General features: G+C 49.2%; 1 protein-coding gene across 3 annotated transcripts in view; it reads left to right on the top strand.

The window, feature by feature from the left end:
- Positions 1-12,946, top strand: part of LOC144820365 (arylsulfatase A-like) — a 317,042-nt gene that overhangs the window by 104,993 nt on the left and 199,103 nt on the right. For all 3 annotated transcript variants that reach the window (XM_078677927.1, XM_078677928.1, XM_078677925.1), the window contains one exon: positions 11,701-11,941. In XM_078677927.1, coding sequence (XP_078534053.1) covers positions 11,701-11,941 — 241 coding nt within the window. The remainder of the gene's footprint in view (positions 1-11,700; positions 11,942-12,946) is intronic.

The raw sequence follows: 12,946 nt of genomic DNA, 5'->3' as shown, positions 1-12,946 counted from the left end.
TTTACAGGGTTATGATCAAGGCAAGGAAGGAGACGAAGGGAGTGGCCTGGGAGCAGTTATGAAAGGCCAGTGACACCAATGAGGTTTCCCTATTTTGGAGAATTGTACATTTCCCCTTCTTGAGAATGGCCACAACTGCAGTATGGATGTGACTATCCCATCACATCTATGGGTGACACAAATCACCAAGGTTTAAGAACCCAACTGAACGGCTGATCTGATTCACAATATGGTGATCAGCATTGCTAGTTCCCACCTATCACACTGAAAGAGGTAATCACGGTGGTGGAACGGTGTCCAAGTATTAAAGCCCCAGGTCGTGATGGAGTTCCTATTGATCTTTTTGAAATAATCTTGATATTTGGGTCATACTGCAAGTCAATGTTTGCATAGTGCAACTCACGCTGGTCCACCCAGGTTGTGGTCAAATGCGATCATTGTCCAGAAAGGGGATCGAGGCGGTCCATGCTGCTACCGTCCCATTTCTCTCATTGACTCGGCGGTTAAAGTGATGGGTAGACTCCTGCTAGATTAGCAGGAGACCTGGGATGCTGAGAAAGGAATTTAAACGTCCATACAGTATGGGTTTAGGCAGAACCTGGGAATTGTTGACCAGTGCCTGAACCTACACCTCATCAGTAAATATGTGACTGTTAAGAGAGGGAGCTTACAACTTGCCTTCCTGGACCTCAGTTCAGCGTTCAATAACGTTGACAGAGGGAAGCTATGGAGGAAGATGTTGGCTATGGGTGTGGATACTGAGATTGTGTATTTACTTATCTGAAAGAGACATGTTAGTGGTAGATTCCTTACCTTAGAATATTTCCCAGGCGCCAGACTGGATCCAGAAAGTTTTTGCTTAGCAGTACACTGAGTGTCAGTAGGTGGCGTCGTGCGGCTCCACGTCAGTCACTGGCGTCGTTAGCGCCGAGATGATGTGACGGATACTACTTAGGCGCCACCCATGCGCGCTGACGTCAGTTCTTTCTTTTTCCCCGCCGAAAGCGCAGATCCGGATTGAGCACGTACCTCAGTCATTTTGTGACTACTTTTTGAGACTTTTGTCTCCTACTCTTGTCTCCTGGTGCATGTAGGGATGCCCGGATTTAAGTCTTGTGGGTCGTGCCGCCGTAACATATCGGTGGCGGACCCCCTTGATGTGTGCCTCTATTGCCTGGAGACCGACCATGACTCCCAGGACTGTCGAGACTGTCGAGCCATGGCCCCGAAGGTGACTCCCGAACAGATGCAAGAGTTTCTTGCTGCCATGGACCGCCTCTTTAGGCCCCTGGTTCCCGCCGGCGCGCCCTCGAGTCCCGCGGTCCCGTGTCCAGACCTTGTTGGCACGGCGGCCCGCCACAGGCGCCACAGGATACTGTGCGGCCGACTCCGGCGCCACAAGGTGCAGCGCCGCTGGCTCCGGCCCTGGTGCCGCCCTTGCCTCCGGGACCGGCGCCTCCCCTGTCTCTGCCACAGGCGCCATCTGGGTGCCGTTTATCCCACCCCTGCCCCGGTTCTCGGACCATTTTGTTCCGGCCTGGGATCTGCATTGGGATACGGCTCCGGCCCTGCTGCCGCAGCCAGTTCCCTCTACTCCAGAGCCAGACGAGGACTGGGACGGCTCCGAGGACCCCCTTGCCTGGCAGTCTCCTAGCAGGATTGGGTGGACGACCTTCAAGATGCGGGCAAGCTTGATGTGTCTTCTGACCCGGGGTTTGCCTCCCCTCCACCTACTATGGAGGAGGGGGCTTCCTACTCAGTGGTGCTGCGTCGGGCTGCGAAGGCTCTCCATCTCGACCTCCCTACGGTGGCCCTTAAGACCAACCTCCTTACCGAGGTGCTCCAGACGACGTCTACGTCGTCGGAGCCACTGCTCTCACCGAAGTCCTCTTGGGCACTTGGTTGCGACCAGCCTCGTGGGCGCCGGTGGATAAAAACGTCGCTAGGCGTCACACCCAGCGCCTGGTGATCCGCCTTTTTGACCACTCACCCCACGCCTGAAAGCCTGGTCATTCAGGCCTCGACATCGCAGAGTGCCTTTCCCACGGGTCCGCCGGATAAGGACTCTGAAAGGCTGGACCAATGTGGCAAGAGGTTGTTCTCCTCAGCCAGCTTGGGGTTGCGGTCGGTTAACACCGCCTGCCTATTGGGCCATTTACCCACGCAGTGTGGGATTCCGAAAGCCGAGGTCTTACCTCAGTGTTCTGAGGAGGCCTAGGGTGTCCTTTCCCAAGCAATTGCGGAGGGTACGGATGCGGCGAAGTTTGCCATCCGGTGTGGTTTGGACACCTCTGATTCATTGGGCAGAGCAATTTGCACGACTGTGGCGTTGCGGTGCCACGCCTGGTTGCATTCCACTGGGTTCTCATCCGATGTCCAGAGCTCGCTCTTGGACATGCCCTTTGATGGCTCCTGCCTCTTTGGCGATAAGGCCGACAATGTCCTGGAGCGCTTTAAAGACTCCCGCGCCATGGCCAAGTCTTTGGGTCTTTCCACAAAGAACCCTGCCATGCCTGCGTTTCGTTCCTCTCGTGGCCAAGGCAGGGGCACCCAGGCACGATCTTCCAGCAAGCCTGTGCAGAACCAGCCTCAGCGTGGCCGTGGATTCCGCAGGGGCGGGTCTGGTAACCAGCGCGCGGGTCAGTCCACTTCCACCCTCGCTGCTTCCGCCTCTAAGCCTTCCTAATCCGAGCTTCAGGGAGCACCCCACGTCGGTGGGTGGCAGGATCTGTCACCAACTCCACCACTGGCGCAAAATTACAACAGACAAGTGGGTGCTGCAGATAATCAGCCAAGGTTATGCACTCCCCTTTCTGTCCTCCCATCCGGCCATGCCACCTCGGTACCACCGAATGTCGGGGGATCATTTGGCTTTTCTCAGTCAGGAAGTCTTGGCCCTCCTGGCCAAGGGGGCCATCAATCGCGTTCCCGGTCAGGAAGTAGGGAGTGGTTGTTATTCCCACTACTTTCTGGTCCCCAAGAAGGACAAGGGGGGGCTGCACCCCTTCTTGGACCTCCAGGAGGAGAAGTTCAAGATGCTGACTCTGGCTCAGGTCCTGTAGCCCTGGACCCTGGAGACTGGAAGGTAGCGTTGGACTTGCTGGACGCTTATTTTCACATCCCCGTCCTGCCGGCCCACCGGCGATACCTGCGGTTCATGGTAGGCCAGGAGCATTTTCAGTTTGCCGTGCTCCCCTTCGGCCTTACCAGTGCCCCTCGGGTGGTCACGATGGTGATGGCGGTGGTCGCTGCTCATCTGAGCAGGTCGGGTTGTCAGTCTTCCCCTACCTCGACGACTGGCTGTTGAAGGTGGGCTTGCCCCAGGCAGTCATCACCCACCTCCAGACTGTGGCCGACCTCTTGCATTTGCTGGGGTTCTTCATCAATGTGCCGAAGTCGGACCTAAGCCCCTCTCAGAAGCTACCCTTCATCGGAGCCGTTCTGGATTCGACGCTGTTTTTGGGTTTATCCTCCCGAGCAGCGAGTCCAGGATATTCAGGCTATGATTCTGCTCTTTTAAACACACATAGAAGGAGCGTCTAAGTATACAATATTATCAAGCATCATAAAGTCATGCAGTTCATAAACAATCAAAAAATTTCCATTGCAGGCATCCTTCACAAATTTGTTCAGTTCTTTTATTGTGGTATTTCCTTCAATTTGATGAAGATATCCACCATGAAGATGTTCACAACATTGTACAAACAAATATTGCACAATTTACATATAGTCCACAGCCTATGAGTTTCATCCCATCCGGGACATCATCAGGGCTGTAAATAAGACAACAAGTTAGAATTATAATCAATAAACTAATTTGGAATTGATTTTTTGTATATTTACAAATGCATAATCAATTCACTTTGGGAAGCCTGCCTATATCCCATTCTACACATATCAAGTGCAAAGAACTATATACCTGCCTATATGACAATCTATGTTAGTCCAAATTCCAAAACACAAAACCTCTCAAAGGTGGTCTGGGAATCTTTATTGTATTTGATACATCTATTCATATCTTGGAGTATCCCAGTTTTAAGTGAACATACAAATTTAGGCATTATAATACACTGTTTGCCCCTATATATCCTACTCTTTAGTCATGTATAGTCTGCTCACCTTTATTTACAATTTTTGCAGATATCCCCAGCGATATAACACTTCAATGCACCAATCTTGGTTTCAATGAATAATAGTCGATGCCTATTGTGTTTACAAAAGAAACTTACTTTAGAGCTCATTCCCTTTAGTCTATCATCTAAAAGAATCAAAAGAAGCCTATATCATTAACTCACCTATTTTAAATTGGATCTGGGTCTTATTAATCAAATTGTTCCCAAATTAGATTCCGCTTATTCAAAAAGATTCAGGGTGCTTATTTTCTTAAAGAAATAGTCCTATTGTTTAAAAGAGACAAATCCCTGGTTAAAATGCAATATGATTTCTAATGCCGTCTAATGAAAAAAAGTCCCTACTCAGATGAACTTTATTCTCTCCTAATGTTAGAATAGTGCTTTTCCAATTCTCCCAATTCAGCTTTCATCAATCCCAAAGAAGTGAAGGCTGTTGCCTGAAATGTACCAAAGAGACACTTATTCAGTTCCCCTGTTCTAACATTCCCTGGAATTGAAACCTTTGGGGTTTTATCCTGTTACCCAATAAGCACAATTAAGCGCATTTCAGAAATTCCTGTATATTATCCATATGATTCTGCTCTTTTGGCCTCTATCCCGGGTTTCTGTCAGGCTGACCATCCGGCTTCTGGGTCTGATGGCCTCCTGCATCCTGCTGGTGACACATGCCAGATGGCATATGCGGGCTCTGCAGTGAGAACTGAAGTTCCAGTAGGCACAGCATCAGGGCAACCTGTCCGATCACGTCAGATCTCGGAGGGCGCTGCGCGACAGTTGCTGTGGTGGGTCACGAATCGCGATTGGGTCAGGGGCAGATCCCTCTCCCTTCCCCAACCGGAGCACACAGTGGTGACCGATGCGTCCCTCCTGGGATGGGGAGGCCACATGGGAGAGCCGGAGATCAGAGGCCTCTGGTCTCCGGCGGAGTCCCGGCTCCATATCTACCTTCTGGAGCTGCGGACGATCCGGCTTGCGCTGAAGGCATTCCTTCCCTCTGTTCGGGGAAGTGTAGTGCGGCTGTCCACGGACAGCACCACCGCCATGTGGTATTGCAACAAACAGGGCGGAGTCATGGACCCTATGTCAGGAGGCTTTGCGCCTCTGGACATGGCTGGAACGTCAAGGCATTTCCTTGGTGGTTTAACACCTGGCAGGTTCTCTGAACGCCAGGGCGGATGAAATCAGCCGCCAGTGCATGGTGGATCACGAATGGTGCCTGCAGTCGGACGTGGCGCACGGTCTCTTTTTGCAGTGGGGAGAGCCTTGGTTCGATCTATTCGCCACCGAAGAGAACGCGCAATGTCATCAGTTTCCAAGGCGGCGCTCGATCGGAGACGCTTTTCGTCGCGAGTGGAGTTGCGGTCTGTTGTATTCCTTTCCGCCTATAACACTTATGCCCAGAGTGCTGAAGAAGATCAGGCGCGACCGGGCCCAAGTCATTCATGTGGCAACGGACTGGGCTCGAAGAGTATGGTATCCCGAGCTACTCAGTATGAGCATCGATCCCCCGCTCCATCTGCCTCTTCGGGAGGATCTTCTGTTGCAGCAGCAGGGGACGGACCTCCACCCGAATCTGTCCAGCCTCCACTTTCATGCGTGGAGATTGAGCAGCGACAGTTGACACCTTTCGATCTTCCTCCCGAAGTCTGTGATGTCATTCTGGCAGCCAGGCATCCCTCCACCAAAACGGTATACACCTGCAGGTGGAACAGATTTGTGGCATGGTGCGCAGAGAAAGCTGTGGATCCTCTTTCTGCCCCTCTTTTTGAGGTTCTTCTGTTCCTTCTCTCTTTGGCCTAGCAGGACTCTGCTCTGGGCACTATTAAAGGTTATCTTTCGGCCATCTCCGCCTTTCTACGGCTTCCAGATCAGCCTTCTCTTTTTAAGTCCCCGGTTGTTAACCGTTTTCTTAAGGGCATTACGCACATGTTTCCCCCCTTACCCTTCAAAATGCCTCAGTGGGACATAAATCTTGTCTTGACTTTTCTGATGTGCGCTCCCTTTGAGCCCCTTCATAACTGTCCCTTACGTCTTCTCACTCTAAAGACGGCTTTCCTGGTTGCTATCACCTCTGCCAGAAGAGTGAGTGAGTGAGCTCCAGGCCCTTTCTTTCAAACCCCCTTTCCTTTCTGTTCATCCGGACAAGGTGGTTTACGGACCCGTCCTTCTTTTCTGCCAAAGGTTGTCACGCCCTTCCACATAGGGCAGACCATCACTTTGCCCATCTTTTTTCCGCCTCCACATCCTTCAAGGGAAGAGGAGAGGCTCCACCGTATGGACCCAAAACGTGCGCTCACATTCTATTTGGAGCATACATAGCAGTTCCGGGTGGATGGTCAGCTTTTTGTTGGTTGCGTGGACGCAAAAAAAGGTCGGGCTGTGCACAAACGGACCATCTCCCGGTGGGTTGTTCTGTGCATTAAAGCATGTTATTCCTTGGCTAAAAAGGAGCCTCCTGTGGAGCTGCGTTCCCATTCAACCAGGGCAACTGCAGCCACTACTGCCTTGGGACACGGCGTTCCCTTGCAGGACATTTGTCAGGCAGCTACATGGGCCTCCCTGCACACGTTTACCAAGCACTACTGCCTTGACAGTCAGGTCCGGAGGGATGACTTCTTTGGCCGTTCTGTGGTCTGTGACTTTCTGGTGTAATCCTGTTCACAGACAAGTTACTACTTGTGTAACAATATATCTGTAAGAGACATTAGTTAGTGATAGATTCCTTACCGCCCCACCCATCCTCCCCATTCTGCTAACTGATTGCTAGGGTTAAGGTCATCCGCTTTTAGGGCCCTAGTTTTATGCACCAATGGTCAGTATCTTGCATAGTTCTGCGTTTCGGCGTGGAAAGTCGTGTACAGAACTGATGTCAGCGCGCATGGGTGGCGCCTAAGTAGTCTCCGTGATGTAATTTCGGCGCTCACGATGCCAGTGACGGACACGGAGCCGCACAACGCCACCTACAGACGCGCAGGGGTACTGCTAAGCAAAAACTTTCCGGACCAGTCTGGCGCCTGGGGACTATTCTATGGTAAGGAATCTATCACTAACTAATGTCTATTACAGATATATCTTTACACAAGTAGTAACTTTTGTATTAAACTCCATTAGAATGTAGAGGGTTGCATTAGATATGGTATTCGTGGTGAATGCACTTCTCCCATCAAGATCAGGCGGGGTGTCAGACAAGGCTGTGTTCTGGCCCCGTTTTTATTTTGTCTCCATGTTCATGATCTTGAGTCATTCTTGTTGGAAGTGGAGGTAGACTTGGCAAGGGCAGAACCCAAGTGCCTGCCATAACTTATGTATGCTGATTACTGCCTTCTACTATCTAGAACTGGGGTAGACTTCCAAAAAGTTGCTGAACAGATTTTTAGTGTTCATGGCCGGATTGGGACTGTCCACCAACAAAATGAAATCCTTCTGTATGGTCTGTTGCCGCCCTCTAAACAGGCTGAGCTTCTCCATTGTCGATGTGTGCTGTCCTTCATGTACCTGGGGATCCCCTTCGACATTAAGAGCACTTGGAAGCATCTGGTAAGAGTTAGGATTTCATAGTTTGAGCAATCAGTGGTCCCAATATTCAAGCTTGCTCCTAAACTGGGTTAATCAACCTTAGAGGTGATATCTAAAATCCTCAAGGCCAGATGTTTATCGGTTGTTAGGTCTTGGCTGGACAACGCATACTCTTGTCTTTTAGAGACATGTTGTGTGCACTTTTTGGGCTTCAGCCTGCCTATAGGCTTCCCATTTGCTGGCTCCCCTGTTGCTCTCCTATTCTCTCTCCCCATTTGCCCATAGCATGCATGCGTCAGGCCCCTTCTTGTGTTTAGCCCTCCTCAAGTGAATAGACTAAATACTATATCAATCCACTGATCTCATTTTGGCATCGGTTTTAGGAACTACGTTTTTCTTTGTTGAAAAGCCCTTAACACGAGCACTTGTGTTTTCACTGGCTCTGAGCTTCGTAAACATGTCTGTAAATATTGTTCTGGTCTTGTCATATTCTTTCAGTCTTCATGGGTTTCCCATCTTGTTTCCAGGAAAAGCGCCCGCTTTCGCCATGCTTTTTTCCCCTCGGCGATTTGGAGTTGGATTACAAGAAACTATTTACACACGATTTGCGCTTTAGGAAATGATGGATTATGCTCTCTGCCTTTCTATTTGCTGGGAGGAGCATTGCTTCCCTTCAGCCTCGACACTTCAGAATAGCCTTGCTTTCCGTCATATCAACAAAGTAGATGCTGAGCCCAAATCCTTATGTTTGTTAACAAACCCTTTCATTCAGTCGCAGTAGGTGGGGCACATGGGAATTGCTCCGAGCTGCGTAAACATGCCTATAAATCTTGTTCTTGTCTCGTCACATTCTTACAGATTTGTCTGCGTGAGTTTCCCTTCTGGACTCATGGGAAAGCGCCCACTTTCGCCATGCTCTTGTTCCCGAAGCCACTTGGAGTCTGATTACAAGAAACTATTCACACAATGTGGGACATGGCCTTCTCAGGGGGGAACATCACTGAAACCGTTTGCTTTTTCTACTGCCTAATCTTTGCATACTTTCTGTTCGTAACCCTAGAACACTGAACGGGTTCCCACTGTACGGCATTGGGAAGGCACGAGCACCCTCCCGGCATGGGGAAGAAGTGAGGTTCTCGCGTGTTTGGGTTATGTGTTGTTCCCAGGAGTACCCTATGGAAGGGTACAACACATACCCAGGGCGTATACGGCATTGACGAGTTGGGGAACGTGGCAATGATCATGCCCTGCTGGACTCGCCGGCCTGTCATGAATCCTATTCAGGTTGGTATTGCTGCGGTGAGCCAACCTAGACTGGCCTCCCCTACATCTGAGCGGCCCTAGGGTCTCTCCGAGGGACGGAGCTCTGGGTAGACAAGTGGCCATGTGGGCCCAAAAGGAACCACTGCCTGAACAGGGGAGAACCTCTGTTGGGTCCCCGTAACCAAGAGGTCAGTCCCCCCTTTATTGGACACCTTCCTAGGTTGCTGAGGCCCTTTGCGCCGGTTTCTTTCCTCACTGTGGGTGTAGTGGGAAAGGGCATGCACCCTTCCTACATCCTGTAGAAAGTGGTGTTGAGCTGACGGGGTGAAACAGACCGTCCGCCTGTCATGACAAGCAGTGGACACGCTAGCGCTAAAGTTGCCCAGCTGCCCAGGTAGAAATTAAGACCCACAAGGGTTTCCCTACTGAGAAGACTTGCACTTCCCTTAGGTTAGTATAGCGAAGGGGTCCCCGGTATCCTGAGCTGCAGTATGGGATTGCAGTGGCGCAGCCTCCTGATCTTTTCTATCAATGGATTCGCTAGGCCAAACGCCTTCTATTGGTAACAGTGGGCTTGGCATATCTTGCATGGAAATGCCGCTTATGGAAAGTAAAAGGAACACAAATGATGGACGGAATGCAGAACAAATCAAACATTTATCCCCAGGCAAGAGATTAAATCCATAGTTGAGGAAGAGGTGTGGCACAGCAGCCAGGGCAACTGATGCCCGACGCTGGGGATCCTACGGGTAGCTGTGCACTTTACAAATACATGATTATTATTATTATCGTTCTTTGTTCACCATACCGACATTAATTCAGACCCAGCCATATGCAAATCAGTCTTGACATTCTCCTTATGGGAACAGTCCAACCCGAACAGCCACACCAGGGCCTCCCTGCACAGGAAACAAACATGCTGGGGCCAGTTTTGAGGTATCACCCCATTTCAGCTAGGCTAGCTTGAATCCAGTTGCACAGTGAGCCCGGGACCCACATCTGGGCATATCCCAGCGCACTTAGGGTGAGAAAGCAAAAGACACACTAAATGACAGATGAAATGCAGAACAAATCAAACATTCACCCCCAGTCGAGATCTGAGATAAATCCATTGTTCTTTTGTTCACCATGCCACCCCCGAAACCAGTTCCAGGATGCTTGTTTTCAGTCCAGGAAGGACCTGGCCTGGCCGTCCGTGCTGGATTGTTCCCTTTGGAAGCATGGTCAAGATTGATTTGCATATGTCTAGGTCTAAACGGAATGGCATGGTGAGCTAAAAAATGATGGATTTAGGCCCAGATCTCTGTACTGTGGGTGAATGTTTGACATTGTTCAGCATTCTGTCCATCAGGCGTTCTTTTTGTATTTGCCACCCCAAGTGGGACAGGTATGCCCAGACGTGGATACCGTACTCGCAATGCCATGCAAGCCTGGCTGATAAGGGTGATACTCCGAAACTGGTCCCATTATACTTATTTCCTGCCCAGGGAAGACCTGGCCTGGAAGTTCAGGCTGGACTTTTCCCACGGGGAGCAGGGCAAGAATGATTTGCTTATGGCTATGTCTCAACTGAAACGGCATGGTGAGCAAAAAAAATGATGGATTTAGGCCCAGATCTCTGTACTGGGGATGAATGTTTAACATTGTTCAGCATTCCGTCCAACAATTGTTATTTTTGCACGTATGGACAGTGGGCAATTTTATGCATCAAACGCTTGTGTGGTATGGTATGTGGTGCTGGTCAATACCGGAGGTCGGGTGGAGCACATCTGGGCATTCCCAAGTGACAGCCCTAAACCATTGGGCGTGCAAGGAAACAGCTGACCACTGCCATTTGCGGGCCTGGTGGAATATATGGGGGGCAGAGATTGTGATATCTTGCTTCTGGGGCCAGATCACCGCCACCATAAGGAAAAGGATCTGCATTCTGCGGCCTCATGGCAGTCAGGACGAAACATTTAGGTGACTCATCTGTGGTTCAGAGGAATACTTTTTGTATCTTCTCTCCACTTCATAGGCCCAAGGGCGAATAACTACGCCATGCCACCTCAGGAAGGGGAGAGATCCGCTTGTGGGGACGAAGGACCGGAGAACCTGGTCTTCATGGTGCACATTGCCAGAAGACTCTCTGTTGTGCACAAGGAGGATAGCTCCATGTGGAAAGGACCGCGTGCCTTTCTGAATAGTGGCTGCCTTGGGCCGATTACCTGCTGACGTGTGGCACCCTGAAGTGGGCTGCTAAGGACCACTTGGCTGGTCTCCTGTTCTCTCGGAGGTCTCAGAGATATCAAAGTTCTGCTACAAGGGGCCCACACTATTTACCTGTGACATCTGAAGATCGGTGCCCTCTAAGTGCCCACACCACCTTTTTGTTGTGTTTTGACTTTATTACTGTTTGTGTGCTCCATAAATAATGTACACATTGGCTCTTAAGTTAAGCTTGATTGTTTTTTATGCCAAGCTAACCAGGGTTAATCACGGGTTAATTTAGTGACTTTTTGTGGTTCACCCTTCAAGGGAAAGTGGATGTAGATTGACTAGCGCTGACACCCCAGTAACCAACAACCCAATTTCTCACAACTGCTATGTTGCATGCCTAGCCATTCCATTAAGGTATTCAAAGCACTATACTCACTGCAGGTTTTATCCATTCCTGTGTTATTGCCATTGTTATATAGCTTTATCTGACTTGATCGGCTATTCTGTTTAGTACCTGTCTATCTGATCGGATGCCACCCCGTAAAATAAAGTTATTGAACATACTGCAAATCCTTTATTTCTTTTCCAGGGCTGCCGTACTCACTGGTAGGTTCCAGACACGGTCAGGATTATACCCTGATGTCCTCTACCCTGGCTCTCGGGGAGGCCTTCCACTTAATGAGACTACCATCGCAGAGGTGCTCCAGGACCATGGTTATGCCACTGCAATGGCGGGCAAGTGGCATTTGGGTTATGGTGACAATGGAACATATATGCCTACAAACCAAGGCTTCCAGACATTCCTGGGAATACCTTACTCTCATGATCAGGTAAGTGTGAGATGAGAGTGAAGAAAGCGTTGTCAAATAATTGTATTGTTGATGTTCATTGTCTCACCATGGGATACACAGAGTAAATTTCATGCGTTTGTTTAATGACACTGGACCAATAATGCCACGTTTCAGGAATTAAAAAGATGGGCATTCATCAAAATAAATGGTCTGATTTACAGTTTAGCAGACAGGACACAAATGTGATAGAGTACCATGTTTGACAAACACTCTATTTTGAGTTACATGGACTATCAGGTTTCCGACAGCTATGTCCCCACTGCTTTGTCGTCAGAAACTCTACACTGACTACCAAATGAAGTTGAGGCAGTTGGTGAAGGTGCATCAGACTATCCACTCTATTTAAAGTGGACTGTCTGATGTATTCTTTTTGTTTTAGTTTAGGACTGCCAGGCAAATACTAGCAGTCCCAAACTGAAAACAAAAAATAGAATATACCCCCCCCCCTTACTCTGGAGGAAAACTATCACGGTATCATTGTTGTTTATTTTTTGTTTTACAAAACCCAAAAATATGTGATGAGTGGCCTCCTGAAAACGCTTAACAAACGTTTATCACTTTCAGGTTAGCCACCATGAAGTTGGCACAGAAACCGCCACAAAAAATGTTTAGATCTCAAAATATGGAGGCTGGTAGTGCATCAGAGGGCCGCCAGCTATAGTGTAAATGAAGCCCAAAATATCATTGGATAGCAACCGAAATCTAGATATTAAAAGATGCAACACAACATAAGTTTCGATGAGGAATACCAAAAAGGGCACCATTGACTTTATTGTTGAAATAGTTAGGAGAAATATATAGGTTTGTTGTTCACTTCCTTTAATTGTCCATACAATTGCAAAAGTAAAGTACACAATTCCTATGCTATTCTGTAGTCTTTGTGTGGTCTGTTGTTGCTTTTTACTCAGCAATACACTCAACAGTTAAAGATCCAACCACAGTTTTGCCACTCAATGTATGTCACCCTTCATTACAATGACATCA

Source organism: Lissotriton helveticus, chromosome 1_1, assembly GCF_964261635.1.
Source record: "Lissotriton helveticus chromosome 1_1, aLisHel1.1, whole genome shotgun sequence".
NCBI classification, from domain to species: domain Eukaryota; kingdom Metazoa; phylum Chordata; class Amphibia; order Caudata; family Salamandridae; genus Lissotriton; species Lissotriton helveticus.
This window is presented reverse-complemented; position numbering and strand designations above follow the sequence as displayed.